Source organism: Protopterus annectens, chromosome 7.part0, assembly GCF_019279795.1.
Source record: "Protopterus annectens isolate FY-2018-M chromosome 7.part0, PAN1.0, whole genome shotgun sequence".
Taxonomy (NCBI): Eukaryota; Metazoa; Chordata; order Ceratodontiformes; family Protopteridae; genus Protopterus; species Protopterus annectens.
Window position 1 is genome coordinate 1431356038 of NC_056739.1, and position 19857 is coordinate 1431375894.

Here is a 19857-nt window from a genome sequence, read left to right on the forward strand (position 1 = left end):
GTTATCATATTCAGAGAATCTGCCCTTTCAGTGTGGAAAAACCTTCTCAGTCACTTTACAGCACTGTAGTAATGCAAGAGATGATGGGCTCCTCCAGACAGCAGCATAATAAATAACATCACAAAAAAGTAATATAAGTAAACTATTAACTGAATTAAGAACTGCTCACTTTGTGTTTAGCTGTGATAAAAGTAAGTCATTATTTGCAGTCATCATGTTTACTTGCTTGATTCTTCACTGGTTATTCTTACAGAAATGTGAAGACATGTTTTGAATCATGGTTTTATGAATATCCGTCATTCAATGTATCCTGCAATCTTATATCCCTTGACTAAGCAATGCAAGCACCTGCAAACAAGTGAAGCATTGATTCAAAAGTAAATTGTTAAACAGGAATGATCTAAATAGTGGAAGGGTCAATTTAGTAATGTGCATAATTCCACTTATACAGACTAACTGTGTGTTGCTGTTCTTTATTTCAGTTCCTTCACCACCAGACATTTTAGAGCTAGCTCTCATTAGTAAAGATGCTGTGACATTATCATGGAGACCTCCTGTTACACCTAATGGAATCGTCACCCATTATCATCTTCAGTACCAATTAAGTAAGTAAAATGCTTCCAGTGATCATTTTGTTAATATACACAGCTTTCCTAACAGTTTAAAATATAAATATGTTGGAGGATTTGGTGAAAGTGATTGTTTAATACTAGTTTACCCACACTGTGGTAGGGATAGCAGCTCATTCTGTTAAAAGACTGTCAAGTCAGAAGCTAAGTGTCATAACAAGGCAGTATAAATGCCAACAGAGCATGCATGTTGTAGGAGGCATTTGGCATGGCACAGAAGTGCAAAAGCTAAAGGGGTCTGCACTAACAGGCTTCTACTTACATAGGCTCATAGCCGGTTTTAGGCACCAGCGAACCCTGCAGTCGCTGGGGGCCCCCTGTTCCCTGGGGGCCCCCAACCACAGCAAGTTATCTTACCCTGATATTTTGTCACATCTGTAAATCCAACGAAAGCTAGTACAGCAGTCTTGTATACTTAATAAACTATGAGGATAATAACTCTTATTTATATCTCCCTTAAAATTCAAAGATATTTCTGGTTGTAGTAACGGTGTTTTGTCATGTAACAGGCATCAGAATTCCATTAAATATTTTACCACTGACATAGTGCTCCTGGCTTAGTTAAACCCTGCTTTTGGACATTTTCTCCACTAAAGCTAACTACATAGCCAACATTTGGTCCCTGCAAAACCATGGCTGCCAGGGGCCCCCTTAATCATCTTTGTCTGTGTGGGGGCCCCACAAAAGCTGCTGCTGGTTGGGGAAAAACGAGGAATGAAAAATGCATTAATTTCCTAATTATGCTCTTTAACATGAACAGAGCTGTGATATGACCCTGTTAGAATGAAGCTGATAATGAACATGAGCAATATAAGCACTAGAGGGATCAGCAGCCCAGAGTGACTTAACTCAGTGCAAACTTTGGATTTTAAGAAGAGCTGATGCTTCCGATCATCAGGGATAGTTTCTCTTTCAGGTAGTTTTATAACTAATACCAGAACGCCAGATGCTATAACTCAATTTCTTTGTTTAATAATTCAGTACAATCCCAAAAATAATAGAATAAATACTCAGAATCAGAAATATGTTTAAATATTACTCTAATTCACTTAAAAAGTTACTAGAATAACATCTTTTGCATCAACATCTATTTTTGGACAATAAGTATAAAACGCAGATGTCTGGATTAATTGACTGTTTGTAATCCTCAATGATTTACCAGCAAATCAGACTTTTTACAACGGATAAAGCAAAAGTATGAACAAAATCAGGGAAGGTCTGTGAAAGTAGGGACAGTGACAAGTATGCATTACTCCTCAATGAGATAAATCTTACCACTTCTGCTGTTTGATGGCTGCTAAACAGCAGAGACTAATCTGGTGTGGCAGTACCAGTGTTGCACAAGGCATTGCTGTTTGCTGAAATAAATACATAACTAGTACTGCTGTGGCTTATGCATGTTTGTGTGTGTGTGTGTGTGTGTGTGTGTGTGTGTGTGTGTGTGTGTGTGTGTGTGTGTGTGTGTGTGTGTGTTTGTGTGTGTAAAAAACATCACTGATTTTTATCTGTGCATACGCCCAATAATGCCAGGGCATAGACATTATTCTTCTGTGTATCAGTAAAAAATGTACCTAACAAGTAATTATATTTCGAAAGTAAGACATAACATATATCACAGAACATTCAGACACTTAGATATTCTTGGAGTCTGACTGCCCCTACTCACCAGCCTGTCTAAATGGATAATGGGGACTCCCTTTATCATCCTTGGCTCTGTGGGGGTTGCTTGTTGGAGAAAAATGTATCAATTTTCTGAATACGCTGTTTAACCTGAATGGTGATGAGATATGACCCTTTTAGGATAAAGCTAATAATAGCCTCTGTTTACAACCACACCTATTCTAAAACCAGCCCTGCTCAAATGTGTGTGTGTACATAATGCTGCTATGGGTTATGAGGGGCTGGAGATTGTGTGGATATTACATCTTTAATTTTCATCACAGTCAAACCTTAGAGGTGCGCACATGAAGTCATTATAGCTTGCATTTGAGCTGAGGGCTGTGTTTCTCACAGACCTCAGAGGTGTACAAAGAAGGTTACTATAGCTTGTGTAAGAGAGGTGTACTGTCTAGGAGCAACAAATTTGAATATTACTGAAATCATTCTCACAATCACGTACTAGGCACATATACATGTGGCTGCCTTTGATGGGGTGTGAACATGCTATGTATCTGTATATCATCAGTGACTTGAAATATATGACAAAGGTAATTTAAATCTCTGCTTTCATCCCAGTCTAACACCAGAGGGATGCATAGGCAGTGAATATCTTTTTTAGAGTGTTAGGGAGGTAGGCAGTTATTTCCAGATAAGACTTAAATATTCTCACAACTACTGGCTTGTTAGTTTGCTGTAAGTGAAAATTAAGTCTTGGGCACAAATTATGTCTTCCTTGAAATAAAAAAATAAGACTGAAATTCTTTTTTTCTTCATGATTTTTATTTAGGCCACCATTGGAGTAAAATGTTGAGAAAAAGCTCTAAAATGCATCCCAGACCATCTGTAAACCTGTGGCTTCTTGGGCCCTGACTTGAGTTATTTCCTAAATGGTTATTACTGGGCTGTCTTGTTCAGGAAAGGTGTGTTGAAAGGATGCAAGGAAAATTAAAGCTGAACCACAACAGTGAATTTCTTTCCTTAATCATAATTTCTGTTCAAGCTATTATTGGATGAAAAGGTTGTGTAAAATGCACTTCAGAGCATATAGAAAGTTATGGCTTCTTGAAAAAGCTGACAGTAAGGCAAAATGTGAGAAAATGAAGAAAAAAGTAACGTGGATGGTATGGGGAGCCCAAAAGGAGAAGGAATCAGAGGAGAGGACTGGAGTGTGTGTGTGTGTGTGTGTGTGTGTGTGTGTGTGTGTGTGTGTGTGTGTGTGTGTGTGTGTGGGATGTTGAAATGTAGGTCCGGTCATCATTTCACTTTAAGTCCAGACCTGTACATAGACTTGTTGCAATGTATCATTGTTGCAACTAAGTGCCAGTAACCGTAACTGCCTATTTGTTAGACAGTTCAACATAGTGATAGTGTTGTATATAGGCCTGTTGTAATGCAAAAGCTTGTAACTGCACGTCTGTCTGTGGATACTACTCCTAAAAAGTTTGCAGCATGAAATAAAAGGTTGCTTAGGATGGATGGCATTGTTAGGATGATACTTCTGCTGGAAGTGCCTAAGGAACCCCCAACTTGACATTTGCTGGGGGCCCCCAAAATGCTTACACCGGCCCTGCATAGGCTACATTGTGATAAAAGTAAGGGACTAGAAAACTAGGCAGATTGGTCAACAGGATTTTGTAACTGTTTGTCACCTATCAGGAAATAATGTGCCATTGAGATGTCAGAGTAGCTGAAATCTGCCAGACAAAAACAAAAACAAAAAATAATGGAAATGCATTAGCCTTCCAGCAAAAAAGTGCACATTTATATCTATCTTGCTGACTATGTATATATACATATATATATATGCATGGAAATATACACACAAATGATTCTGGGGCTATGAGCAGACCTCTTATAGCTGCCTGCAACAACCTTGCAGTTTGTCCAGGTCTGCATGAGTTTTATCTGGGTACTCATGTTTCCTCCTAGCTCCAGAAACATGAAGGTATGCTGGCTTTCCATAACTGCATGCTGTCTTGTAAAACGGAGTATGACTAAAGCCGTGGAGTTAACTGAATAACAAAAAGGAAATGGAATGTAACTACATGTCATCTGTTTCCTTTCATTTTGCAGTGAGTTTATGGGACAATATTTGTGCTTGAGAAAGAACTGAATGAGTCAGCAGCAGTGGGTTTTTCAACCTGATATTTCAGCAGCATTTGGAGATTATTACTTCTTCATTCCTTTGTTGACTCAGATGCACTGTATCCTGTTGAAGGTTGCTGGAGAACTGGAAGTGTCAGAGCAAAAGATAGATAACTAAGTCCTGCATGAGATTCCAGTTCATCAGATGATGTGCTTATACATATTCATCTACATGCACAAACACACACAGAAGCCAGCTCACACACACACACACACACACACACACACACACACACACACACACACACACACACACACACACACACATAGAGCACAGCCCACTTATCAGTAATTTGGCTGATCATCAATTCATCAAGAGCAGGAAGCCAGAGCAACCAAAAAACAAAAAATGTAGCAGAACACAAGAAGAACGTGTTTAGTGTATAAACTAATTATGCCAGCCAGGAAATGAACCTGAGAAGAAAGCACTGTGGGGCAAAAATGGTAAATGCTGCACCACGGTGCCACCACTGACATTATAAGAAATGCTCCTAATAACATACTGTTTCAGGGCAACAATCCCATAAATCACCATCTGATAAAAGCTTGATTCTCTAGACTTCAAAATAAATAATATTTGCATCTTACATGATTCCTGTTATAGATGGGGATCCTGATGTTCTGCATTGTGTACGTATGATGTACGTGTTCCATTACTTTTAATGTTCTGCTCTATTTGATAGTTTTAGATACATAAGACTAGTTGTATGTGGTAGATTAAAAATTTTTCACGCTCTTTACAATTTTCTATGTTAAAGATGCTGCAAATTGTATATGTTTCGTACTGGACATTTTCAATGTACAATACCCATTAAGTGTATAGGCATCAGCACAAGAAATAATAGCTCTGATTTGAATGTGTCTCTGATAATGTCAGAATAAAAGTATTCTCCACCCCTTGTACTGCCTAATTATATTATACTATACAATGACTTCTCATTAGCATTAACAAAAAAAACATGAGCACTGATTGGTTAGCCCAATGGGCTTGCCCATTGTAAAGCAAGCTTGTACCAAAATAGAAAAAAGTCAGGCCGCATACTTTTCTGCTAATATATATTATAGAGCACAGAATAAATACAAGATAAATCTGATGCGTTCTACAAAATTAAAGAAACAGAAACACAGCTGATTTTCCTTATGTTTCTGTACAGTCTTGGCAGACTATCATACCTGTGAATTATCCAGATTTTTGGAGAATGTCCACATTTTTTTACTAAAAGAAAAAAAAAAGGCAGCAGAGGTTCTTTTTTCTCCAGTGCTTCTGTTGAACAGCACAGATGTATTATGCAAGCATGGGGAAGTAAGTCCTATTTGCATGTACAGTACATCAGAAAACACAGAAATGAGGGAAACAACACGGAGGAACACTGCAGATCCATTATGAAAAGACATTATTTAAAAAAGGCAAGGAATTTCTTTCTTAAATAATGTCATTGTATAATAGCAATAACCCATTCCTGGGGTGGGTAATTCTGGATTTACCCACAGTTGCCTTTCTTTGATCACTTGGGCTTTGCCCTCATAAGCAAAACACACCATCCGTCAATAAATCCAGCATTACCCATACTCAGTTTTGGGTTACTGCTTAATGATAATAGTATTTAGCAAATTCAAACTATACATTTTGCTAACATTCAACAAAATCTGTTTCTGTACAGGTATTTCACATCCAGAGTATGGGATTGCTTCACAGTATTGCTGATATATATATATATATATATCTATACATTTAATTGCACATTATTCTTTCATCACTATAAATTGTAGCAATATATTTCATTCATAGGTTCATAGGCTGTATATTATCTGATCGAACATTTAGATGATGTAACACCTATAAATGTTTTTCCATTCCCACTTAATTAGTGTTTAAATGTTTGTTTTGTTTCCTACGGCCAAGCAAATTTTTTCCCAGGGAAAAAATTTAAGTAAATAGCCATTCACGTTTTTATGATTCGACATTTATAGGTCGACGTTTAGGTTTAGGTGTTCAATTACCTTAACGTTCGATCACATAATCTAGACTCTGTTCATAGGTTCATAGGTGTTTACTAGGCTAACGACCACAAGGGCCTTTTTAAGCATAGCCATGCATTCCAAATCTCTGACAAGTTCTGATACCTTAATAAGTGTAAGCATTGGCCTGGCAGATGAGCCTTTTACAGGTTACCTGTTTGCATCAGAGACATAGGTGCCAAACAAGGGATGAATTTTCGGATTGGCATCCAGTTGTCCAAGTTGCACTTGAATTGGTTTAGGGAGGTACTCTGCTTCACTTGGATGGGGAGCCTGTTCCATAGATGGGGTAGTCTCTAGGACAAAATTATTATGTAATAATTTCTCTGAGACAGTTGCACCCCAGATAAAAGTGCAGATATTTACTGATATTTTTAAACTTAAGTTTTTTGTTTTAGTTGCAGTGTCCTATAATGATAATGAAAACATAATGCGGTGGCTACCTTCCAGAAAAGAAGTTGTAAATTCTCTGATTTGGCATACTTTAGTGCATTGAATGGTGAAATCTGTGTATGTTTCTCAAAAAAAAAAAAAAACTATACATATATATATATATATATATATATATATATATATATATATATATATGGGTCTATTTCATACCATCAAAATCCCACATTACTGAATTTCACATCGTCGAGACAAAATCATTGAAAACCCACTTCAGCAAAAGACGGGACTGTGAAATATATTCCCAGGGTAAGTAATCACTAATATCAAAAGTCACAAAAATGGAACCGCACCATCCCCAACCCATCCAGGTAGGGGGCTACACTCCCATATTTCCAAATGTGGATTGGGCTGCACCCCCCAACTAAATATACCAACTCCAAGACAGCACTACCATTGGGAAAAGGGGAAAGTTCACCTTTTGGCCAATAGGATACTTACTCTGGGAATAGTTTTACCGATCCAGTGTTTCGCTGAAGTGGGGATTTGCTGATTTCATCTTGACGATGTGGAATTTGATAATGTCAGATTTCAATATTTTCTGGTAGACCCATATATATTTATATATATATATATATATATATATATATATATATATATATGTGTGTGTGTGTATGTGTGTGTGTGTGTGTAGAGCTATATATATATATATATATATATATATATATATATATATATATATATATATACATTATGGGTTCCCTTCAGTTTGCCGACATTCAGAATGCCGACAATGCAGAACCAGCATCTCACTATAGTGCGAAATGGAAAGATTTCCATTCCTGCACTGTAGTGCAATCTCGGAGTTGGTATATTAAAGTTACGGGGGTGTGGGGGGCAGAGCCCCCCTGCTAACAGTTGAAAGGAAATTTTATTTTCCTTTTCTGTGGACCTCTCACAATGTCTGCATACTGAATGTCGATCATATGATGTTGGCCATATGGTTGTCGGCATTCTGGAATGTCTGTGTTTTGTAGGGGATCCATAGATTATATATATATATATATATATATATATATATATATATATATATATATATATAGATAGATAGATATAGATATAAATATGTAACATGAGATACCACCAGATCATGTGAAAATAGCTGGAAGAAATGCACATCGCCAACATGAATCAGATCTATTTTAACCCATGGCTGTAAGCTTGAATTCTACCTTATGTTAACAGTTTTGTAAAGTGTAAACATCGATGCTGATAGCAAATCTTGTATGCACTTCATTTTAAGACATTCAAACCTTTTGCTGCTAATTCAGTAAAGCTTACACAGTCATTTTTTTCTGTGTGTGTGTAGTGGCCCAATGTGAACATGGGCACAGAGAGTTTTAGAGACAGCAATCTCTGTGTAGCAGCGTGCAATCACATGCACTCATGTGCAATACCAGAAACTTTCGTGGAATTCAAATTTCAGCATAATTAGCTGATATTTATGCTAATGAAGCAAAACTACACAGTGGAGTGATCCACCAACCTTAAACACAACCATGTAGACTCCATGTCCATGTTGATAATGTATGTGGAAATTGTCCATGTACAGGAGTCTACACGGAAGCAAGGGCATGTAAAGGCCCTTAAATATTGACAGGATGCCCATCAAAAGGTAACAACACACATATAATGTGTGATGTATACACTGTGGATGTCTAAAAGCATCAGGGGTGTGTGTCAGATTGGTATACATTTAAAATATTTTTTTACCTCATGTTTGCACAATCCACCACTTGCTGCAAAAGGTTTTAAATATGAATAACAGAAACATCATAGAAAAGAGGAGTATAATGTAGTGTCACAATAGGTAGAGTAATACTCTACCTTTTATCTTTAAAATCAGCTCCCATGCTGTTGCCCAGCTTACATGGCAACTAACAATGAAGATTCCTGGCTGTCAGCATGGTTGTTATGCAAATGAGTGCAAAAGTCAGTGAATCTGTTGAATCATAAAACACAGGAACTGTGTAGGAATGTTCACTTCGTATAAGCTCCTACACAGTGTTTGTTTCTCATGGATGTCGATGACATAAGGGCGGTATCTCAGCAAACTTTGTTGTTTTTTTTTGGGTGTGTTGCACATGTTTCAACAGTGCACAACTTGGCGCAAACAGTTTTGGTGATGCATACATTGTTTGCATGACCAGACCACCCACGTATCAGACATGAGCTAGACATCCAAAAACAAAAACCTGATGCAGTCAATCAATATTGCTGAGCACTGCTGGGCATCACACAAACCCAGTAAGTGGGGCTGTGCTCTGATAATATTCTCTAGTTATGGGACTTTCTATAATTATTCCTTTGGTGACAGGTATAAAGTGTTGGACTGAAGTGCAGATGGTCCTGGGCTCAAGTACAGGATATGGCAACTTTTTTCATATTGTTCTGACATTGCAGCTTATAGAAATGAAGTGTAATTAGCAGTAATTAGCATTTTCTGTACCATTTATGAGAACGTGGATGAAAATATAACTTAGTTATACACATATGCTCTCTGCTGCACACAGTGTACTACTGCACACTGAAGTAGGACCTTTAAATCATATTAATTATATCCTAAGCAGGTGAATTCCATCTTAATTAGCCAATCTCACATGGTGGACCTACTCAAGAAATGTATAAAGTATGCACATAGCCTACATTCCGATTTTCCATCAATACTTTGAGATTTCAAGACCACTGTAGTAGAGACTTCGAATTTTTAACTGAGATAGTACTAGGGGTTGCAGCAGCTATTCAACATCTGCATGTGCTAGAGGCTGAAGACAATGCCAGTGATGCTGCTGACAATATGCCTAGGCTGAGAAGGAGAAGAGCGTTCACTCCCAGGGTAACCTTCCAGGTATTATATGAGCTGGAGATTGTAGAGCACTACAGGATGGACAGGGACATATTACAAGAACTCTGTGAACTCTGTCACCCTCTACTTATAGCCTGAGCAAACTGAGGGTAACCCATCCCATTGAAAATTATGCTATGTGTAGCCCTTTGGATATTAGCTACAGACACTTTTCAAATACCAGTTGGGGACATGATGGTGGTGTCGCAGGTGTCAGCATCCAGGATGCACCAGTTCCTGGATGCTATGCTCCTACATTCCAGTGAGTACATATCACTTCCCCTTTTCCCCAGAGCCAGCAATATGCAATGGTTCTACCATGTAGAACACTACCCTGAAGTACTGGGTGCCATAGATTACATTCATGTATACATCAAGGCACCACCTGGTGAGCAGGGTAGAATCTACATTAACCACAAGGGATAGCACCCCATCAACTACCAAGTCATGTGCACTGCCCAGGGGATTATCTTGAATGTGTATGCTGGCAACCAGGAAAGTTATCATGACTCCCATATCTGGCACACATCACAGCTGTATCAGATGTTTGCTTGTGGGGGACATCCAACAGGGCCATTTACTGGGGGATGTTGGCTAGTACCTGGAACCATGAATGATAACACCCATCAGAAATGCACTCACACACACCCACACACAGCAGAACTCCATAATCAGGCACACATACAAACTAGGAACATCACAGAGCATCTCCTTGGGCTTCTGAAGTCGTCATTCCAGTGCCTAGATATATCCAGTGAAGCCTTGCAGTATACTCCATGCACATGTACACAAATATTTACAATATCTGTAATACTCCACAGTAAAATCTTGTGGAAAAAGCTGCAGCAAGATCAGCAAGGGGAATGGGCACACATCCCTCCCACCAATCGCTCACTACAGTCACAGTCACAGGAGGATTCGGAGGAGGAACCCACAGCTGCTGTCCATGTATGGAGATGTAGGCATGCTCAGTATGCCCTTGCTTTGGCTAAGAGACAGCACATAGCATATTCACTAACCACTTATGGACCTATGGACTAATACCTTTCTCCTACTCACATACATACATGAAAAATTATGCCAGGCAACTCACACGGCCTGTACCTATGCATGTATTGGCTGTGTACTGCTTGCATCATAAAGAGTCAACCCTGAACTACAGTTGTGTCAACTGCTGCATTTGCAATGTAGGTCCTTAACCTACACTGTAGTCTTGTAGAGTATTATGACATAACCTTTATATCTATGAACTTGGTACAGTATGCAAGTAAATAGTGGTGTATTTGTACAGAAAATTAAGTAACATGTGACTAATGACACTATTTTACTAGTATGAATCCATTTGTAATTAGTAGGCTTCATGCATGAAACCTTCATACAGTCCTACTGCAACAGATTACTGGTACGTCATTCAAGACAGAAGCTAGAAAGTGAGGCTACATGTTCCAGTGTCTGACTTCAGACTTACCTGTATCCTAACAGTAGATGTGGTTTGTTTCCCCACCCCTCAAAACAGGGGTGTCCCCTTGTAACTGCCATAACAGTAACTCATCTATGCTACCCCTAAACCAATGGTATATGGGTGTTTGTCACAATTATTATCCCCCACATTTCCAGGAGAATACTGTAGATTTGATCATACATTGTATGTGTTAGGTAACTCATGTATAGCAGTGTACATTGTTATGCAGGTGACTGTGTGACGAATGGCCCCTGTTCTGGCAAGCTGCTTCTGTGGCCAAAAGGCCTAAGGTAGCCCTCCTATCTGATGAAGCTGTAATGCTGTTGATGCTTTGAATCCTGATATAAGTAGAGGTTTTGAATGTGAACTAGCAATATGTTGTGTTTTACAGACTGTGATTTGGTGTCCAGTACTGTTATCACCTTTGTCTTGTCTTAATTCCACATTTGCACAATGCACTGCATGTTTAAAACTTTTTCAAGGTTTAGTCAGTTTGCACGGAGCGGAGCAGTGCAGAAAGAGTGAAAGAGGAAATATGATTTATTTCTGACTGCCAACCACAGACACCGGATACATTCAATCATTGCCCATTAGTAATCGGGAAATCCAAACTTGATGTAGAGATAGGCCTGGCTGTAGCAGCAGGTATATTTTGCATAATAGTATGACTCAGATGTGAGCAATGCACCTCACATTTGCACACTGTTACTGACATGCAAACAGTATAAAAGAAGCAAAGATGCATGCATGTACAGTTAAACATAGCAGAAATCTGATGCTTCTCATGCTACAGCACTCTCTCTCTCTCTCTCTATATATATATATATATATATATATATATATGCGTTTAAGGTGGAGGTGGGATTACATCAAGGATCAGTTCTGAGCCCTTTCTTATTTGCAATGGTATGGAGAGGTTGACAGACAAGATCAGACAGGAGTCCCCGTGGACTATGATGGTTGCAGATGACATTGTGATCTGTAGTGAGAGTAGGGAACAGGTGGAAGAGACCCTGGAGAGGTAGAGATATGCTCTAGAGAGAAGAGGAATGAAGGTCAGCAGGACTAAGACGAATACATGTGTGTGAATGAGATGGAGGATAGAGGAATGGTGAGCATGCAAGGAGTAGAGGTGGTGAAGGTAGATGAGTTTAAATACTTGGGATAAATAGTTCAGAGTAATGGTGAGTGTGGAAGAGATGTGAAGAAGAGCGTACAGGCAGGATGGAGTGGGTAGAGAAGAGTGTCAGGAGTGATTTGTGACAGACGAGTATCAGTAAGAGGGAAAGGGAAGGTCACAAGAGGGTAGTGATACCAGCTATCTTATATGGGTTGGAGACAGTGGCATTGACAAAAAGGCAGGAGTTAGAGCTGGATGTGATAGAGTAAAGATGTTAAGATGGACAGGATTAGGAATAAGTATATTAGAGGGTCAGCCCAGGTTGGAAGGTTTGGAGACAAAGCCAGAGAGGCAAGATTATGTTGGTTTGGACATGGGCTGAGGAGGGATGCTGAGTATATTGGGAAAATATGCTAAGGATGAAGCTACCAGGCAACAGGAAAAGAGGAAGGCCTAAGATAAGGTTTATGGATGTGGTGAGAGAGGACATGCAGGTGGTTGGTGTGACAGAGCAAGATACAGAGGACAGGAAGAAATGGAAACAGATGTTCCGCAGTGGTGACCCCTAACGGGAACAGCCGAAAGAAGATGATGATATGTCCATAATGCTCTACATACCTCTCAAGCTCTTGGAGCAGGAAATCATGACAAAGCAACAAATAATGGGGGAAAAGGCCTAAAAATTGGGACACTTTTTAAATATTCCACTTATAAACTTAGAAATGCGATAGAGTTACAAGTATTGCATTACCAAGAATTTTCTGAAGGATGTGATGTGTGAAGTTCAGATGTCTGACATTATTTATTGACCACATTTCTCAATGACTTGCCATTGATTTTCCAGAAAACCACAATACTGTGTGAAACAGACTAAGTCAAACATCTGGATATTATGCGAAAATCTGGACAGTTGAAAGGTAAGGTGTCTTATCATTCTCAGACACTATGTCTCCCCTAAGACTATATGTGGAAACATTGCAATTTGAGGGCACAGTATAAGTATATGTGCATATACTTATACTGTGCCCTCAAATTGCAATGAAGGCACAGTGTAATTATATGTACATATTGACAAGCCATCCCTTTGTTTCCCCACCAGCAATACCACCAACAAGCACAAAAACCCTGGGTCACCTTGAGTTTTCCATACATATATCAAACACTGTACAAGTTGTAATATATGATGCTGTGTTCTATCTCATGGACAGGGCCAATTGATGGTACTCACAGGCTTGCTTATACAAACTCAAACAGAAAAATAGACTCAATAAGGGTATTCCTGTTACACAACTAGGCTAATAAACAGTATTTGTCTGCTAGGCTACTAGACTCGGCTAACACTATGAAGCAATGTGATGATGCAGGCATCCCAAGCTGTTGTTGAACACATGGCTTGCTTATGCTATCTAGCATAAGTTCACCTGCAGTCCTACATAAAACACACTTCTGATGTTGCACGTGCATTAAGTACACAGATCTGTAGTCTTAAAATTAGGTAGGTTTTCTAATCTCACTGCAATCAACTGTGTGTGTGTGTGTGTGTGTGTGTGTGTGTGTGTGTGTGTGTGTGTGTGTGTGTGTGTGTGCAAACAAAAGTGGAAGTGTGTATCCCAATCTGACTTCACAAATGAAATGGTTTTCCATTGCTTTGGTGCTTGCTGAAACATCCATTTGAGGCACGCCTCCAAACTCTTGTCCCCCACATGACCTGCCAATGTCTTCTACCATAAGATCACCTGCAGTCCTCTTAAAACCAGACTTGTGTTGTGGCATGTGCATTAAGTACTAATTCTGTAGTCTGTAAACTTAGATAGGTAGGGGTTCTAATCTCACTGCAGTCAACTGCATTTATGTGTGTATAAACAAAAGTGGAATGTGTATCTCAATCTGACTTCACAAATGGCATGGTTTCCATTGTCTTGGTGCTTGCAGCTTGCACAGACATCCAGTTTAGGCAGGCATCCAAACTCTTCTCCCCCATGTGGCCTGCTAATATACTCTACCATAAGATCACATGCAGTCCTGTTGAAATCAGACTTGTGCTGTGATGCATGTGATAAGTACTCTGATCTGTAGTCTGTAAACTTAAGTAGGAGTTCTAATCTCACTGCAGTGTGTGTGTACATGTGTGTGTGTGTGTGTGTGTGTGTGTGTGTGTGTGTGTGTGTGTGTGTGTGTGTGTGTGTGCATGTGTGTATAAACCGAAATGTGTATCCCACACTGAGTTCTCAAATGGCATGGTTTTGCACTGCTTTGGTGCTTGCACAAACACCCAGTCAAGGAAGGCCTCCAAACTCGTCACCCATGTGCCCTAGTGAAGTCATCTACCATAAGATCACCTGCAGTCCTCTTAAACTCACACTTGTGCTGTGGCCAGTGTGTTAAGTACTCTGATCTATAGTTCATAAACTTTTATAGGTAGGGGTTCTATTCTCACTGCATTTAAATGTTTTTGTATGTGTGTGAGCTGTTGGTGGATGTTGCACAGAGCAGTTTACATCAGCCCAAGTGACATTTTCCTTTTTTGTTCATCAAACACTGCTGATGTCATCAGCTATATTGTCTTCTAAATAAAAGCTCTATTTAGGCTCTAAATAAAAATCTGCCTAAGCAGCAGATACCTCCAAAGCAGACACCCAAGCAACCGCTACCCCAAAACAAAACACGTGCAACACATAGCTCACAAAGCCAGTGTGCCGAACAGTCACAGCCCTTAAGGCTAAACAACACACCTGATACACTTGTAATAGGTGACTCTATCATCAGGCACACTGACATCCCACTCACCAGGCTGAACAAGGAGAAGGTCACGGTGAGCTGCCTGTCGGGCGGTAGGATCCGCCACATAACACAAGCACTCAGGTCACTCCTAGGCAAGTACAAATATGACTCAGTCATTGTCCATGCTGGTGTGAATGACCTGAGATGTACCTCCCTGGACTACATGAAAAGAGACATAGAGGAGCTCTCTGAGCATGTAGCCCAGGCCGGTATGACCCTGACCTTGAGTAGCATCTTACCCTCGCCAAGAATGATGCCACAATATGAAGACAATATGATCAATTTCAAAAATTGGCTTAAGTATTGGTGTCATTCAAAGGGGATCCAATGCCTGTCAGCCTGGGATGACATGCTTGACAAGCCACGATGCTTCGCTAGGGAAGGCTTGCACCTGTCACCCCTGGGCCTTCGGATATTGGCAAAGGCTCTTGCTACCCACATAGTGCCTTTTTTAGGCAAGGCTCAAAAGACAAACCCACCTCCATAGGTATCACAAGGGATAAGAAACTAAGAGTAATGCTACTCAATGCCAGAAGTCTAAACCTCAAGATGCACACACTCGAAACTCTCCTTAACATGGAGAACATCGATATCTGTGCAGTTACAGAAACCTGGTTCAAGGCTCCCGAGAGCACCCCAGCACTACCAGGTTATACCTCATACCATGCTTTTCCCCAAAACTTGGACCAAACCACAAAAGGAGGGAGTATCAATATTCGTCAAAGATACCCACACCTCCAGGTTGGTGGCACAGCAAGCATCAGAGACCATCCATGTGCAACTAACAGTGGGTAAAACTGCCTTCCAGTTTATAGCCTGCTACAGACCACCCTCCCAAACCCAGGAACCCCACTCGGCCTTCCTGAGAACACTGGAAAATATGAAAGTCTCTCCAAACACCATTATATTGGGCAACTTCAACTACCCAAACATAGACTGGGAGCATTACTCTAGCTCCAACACCCTAGCCCAAAGGTTCCTAGAATTTATAAACTCAAATGCTATGGAACAACTTGTTACCACTCCCACAAGAGGGGAAAACATACTGGACCTGATCATCACCAACATGGGGACTCTATGCTCCAGACCAGAAGTGTATCCCTCACTGGTAAGATCAGACCATAAACTAATCTCACTGGATATTCACATCCCGACCCCAGCCCCTGCCCAGAAAACCACAGTGAAAAACGTCTCTAAAGCAAATTTCACACCCCTCAAAACCGAGGTGGAATCCTTCAAAGCCCCCGGGCCTGTAGAAAATACGGCCCAGACCGCAGAATCCTTTATAAAAGCATTCTATGAACACCTTCAGGAATGCATGGATCATGCAATCCCAAATAAAATCAAGACCCAATCCTTCAAAGGCAGACGTCCTGTCTGGTGGACCCCAGCCATAAACAAACTATACAATAGAAGGAGGAAGCTACTGCACGATAGAGCAAAATCCCAAAAAGGGAAGGCATCTCTGATAAGTATTAGCAAAAAACTACGGGCACTCATAAAATCGTCTAAGGCCAGCTTCGAGAGAAAAATTGCACAGGACACTAAGGATAATCACAAGGCTTTCTTTAGTTATGTTAGGAACCTGGGTGGGAATTCCCAGATATGCTCAGAATTAGTCCAAAATGACAAAAAATACACCGAACCCACAGACATTGCCAACATCCTAGCTGACAGGTTCAGCGCAAACTGCCCCCCCCCACCAAAAGGGCAAATATCGATCCCAGCAGAGTGCTGCCCCCCTGACATCTCAGATGCTCAGGTAAGAGCCGCCCTCTCCAAAGCAAAAAACACAGCATCAGTGGGACCAGACGGTGTCCCGGGCTGTGTCCTACATGAACTCCAAGAAGAGCTAAACCCAAACATAAAACTACTGTTCAATCACTGCCTTACTACAGGATATGTACCCAAAAAGTGGCGTATAGCAACAGTGGTCCCTCTCCACAAAGGTGGTGCCTCAACGGATCCTGGAAACTATCGCCCCATAAGCCTGACTAGCTTGGTCTGCAAAGCTATGGAAATGATCATCATGGACCTCATAAGTAAAGATATTGGGGACCTACAGACACTGGATCCTACCCAGTTTGGCTTTGTTAAGGGCAGATCCTGCCTCTTAAACCTGGTCGATTTCTTTGAAACAGTCACCAAGGCCATTGACGAGGGGAAGGTGGTCCACACAGCCTACCTGGACCTCGCAAAAGCCTTCGATACAATACCCCACTTGGGCATTATAGATAAGCTCACCAGCTTAAATATAAACCCCTATGTTACTAGATGAGTTGCAAACTGACTCAAGGACAGAACCCACATGGTTAGAATTGCTGGAGCCATGTCAGACTCCAAACCAGTTACAAGTGGCATCCCACAAGGCTCAGTCCTGGGACCTCCCTTGTTTGCTATATATTTCTCTGAGGTACAGGCCAACACGGAAGAACTGTGGCTGACCAAGTTCGCAGATGACTGCAAACTGGGCACCATAATCGACTCTCCAGCCGACACAAGCATCCTACAAAAGGGCCTCATAGAAACAGACAACTGGTGCCAGAGCCATGACCTCAAGCTAAACGCCAAAAAGTATATAGTCATCCCCTCTGGCAAAAACAAAGTGCCCACAAATTACCACATAGGTGGTAATCCATTAAGTACAGAAGAAGTAATTAGGGGCCTTGGGACCCACGTTGATAGCAATCTCTCATTTGACAACCACGTGGCCAAAGTGGTTAGAAAAACATTTTATATAGCCCACCTAATCATGAAGAGATTCACATCTAGATCAGGGGAGGTCATCATGCCTCTTTACTCATCCCTCATCAGGCCCATAATTGAGTACAATGCCCCTTTTGGGATGTACCTTACCAGACACCTGCAGCAACTGGAAAGACCCCAAAAGTACCTCACCAAGAGGATCAAAGGGCTCAAACAGATACCATATGCTGCCCGGTTAAAGAAACTCCAGCTCTACTCAGTGGCATACCGCCTGCTCAGAGGTGATCTGTGCCTGACGTATAAAGCCATGTCCAACCAGGAATTAATGGACATGCTGCACCTCAGAAAATACAAATCCCATCGAGCTACGCGCTCGAGAGACTTGAACCTCAGCACTGAAATAAATAGGACATGCTGGAGGGACAGATTCATAACCCAGAGGCTCCCTTCACTCTGGAATAAAATCCCAGTCCAGGTTAGGCAGAGTCCCTCATTGACTCTCTTCAAGAGGAATCTTAGGCACAGTATACTAACCTCGAAAAAGGGCATAGGAAAATTAATTTAAAATGGGTGGTGAAAGCCAAACACACTCTGGCTAGGCTTTTAAATGCCCTAGGGCAGATAGCCTAGTATGAACCTATGAACCTATATGTATATGTCATAACAGATCACGGTCACACACTGATCTGACAGACGGGTAGATGTCACCTCATCCATTATAAGACAGCCAACAATGACATTACTTGTATTGTGCACAGACATCTATTTGCAGAGGTGATGGACAGGTTGACATATTAGATCACATAGGAGTCCCTGTGGGCTATGTTTTTTCAGATGATATTGTGGTCTGTGTTTAGAGTAGGGTAAAAGTGTATGAGACACTGGGGAGGTGGAGATATGCTTTACACAGGAGAGGAATGATGGTGTGCAGAGGCTGTAACACTTTACCCTCATACATGCAGAAATGTCAATACACTTGCTTTCAAATATAATTGGCTTCTGCTATGTAGCAGAGCAGATCTAGTTATCAGAACCGCTGTTGCATAACAAGTGGTTGAGCAATTTACCCACTTACCTATCAATAACAGAGGTATTGATACACCTTATGAGGGACCTCTTAATGTACATTCCATAGATGAGTCACCTGAAAATGGCAGTCAGATCACATATACCCCTCCTTTGTGCATTCTCTATGCAGATACCAGGTTCAACCCTCCCATTATCAACTAGCATTTCCCCTCGGTTTCCCCTGCTTGCATAGTTGACATGAGTTTCTGACTCTGTGCAGATATTGCCTCATGTGCACTGAATAGCCTGTATCCCCTATATCACTGAAGTACAAATTTCAAGAGAGCCACATATAGTAGGAATCTGGAATCAGTGCTGTCTAGCTTCCAGAAGAGTAATACTAGAAAGCTTGTCTGCTGACACACCTTGACTCCTACTCATAATATGCACCCAACACAAACCATCATGTGCAAAAGTACTCCCCACAAACCATCCTAAACAGCAGACACATCCTAAGCACAATCAGGCTACAAGCAAGACAATACACATCAGACATATCATCACCACTGTCTCACCATAGAAGTGCTCAAGGCAATAGGCATGTATCTCAAAGGTTTTCATAATAGTTGACTGTATAGTGATATGTACAGATGCCCCACTCACCAGCTTAAACAAGGTTTTGTTTAAGCATTCTCCTGGAGTTCCTTCTGAACATGCCTGTGCCTCCATGATGGCTGTACACATACTTCAATTGGCATATGATGGGATACCTGCAACAGATTAGTGAGGGACAGCAGGCCTCCTCTGAGCACCTCTATCAATCCACCTTTGTGGCACCTCAGCAACAGTTTGGTTATGGCCAGTGTCAACAGTCACTGAAGCCACAGTAGTAGCCACACTTCCCTGGTCAATGTCCTCACCCTCCAACTGTCCAATATGTATAGCCTCAATGGACCGGGTATGTGTAGGCATACTGGCTGTGTCTGGTGATAATGAGGAGTGGTCACTGAATTTCAACCTCTGTGTCAGAATC

General features: G+C 40.9%; 1 protein-coding gene across 13 annotated transcripts in view; it reads left to right on the forward strand.

Annotated features, from left to right (window-relative positions):
* Positions 1–19857, forward strand: part of CHL1 (cell adhesion molecule L1 like) — a 1311467-nt gene that overhangs the window by 1027121 nt on the left and 264489 nt on the right. For all 13 annotated transcript variants that reach the window (XM_044077996.1, XM_044078002.1, XM_044078005.1 and 10 more), the window contains one exon: positions 483–605. In XM_044077996.1, coding sequence (XP_043933931.1) covers positions 483–605 — 123 coding nt within the window. The remainder of the gene's footprint in view (positions 1–482; positions 606–19857) is intronic.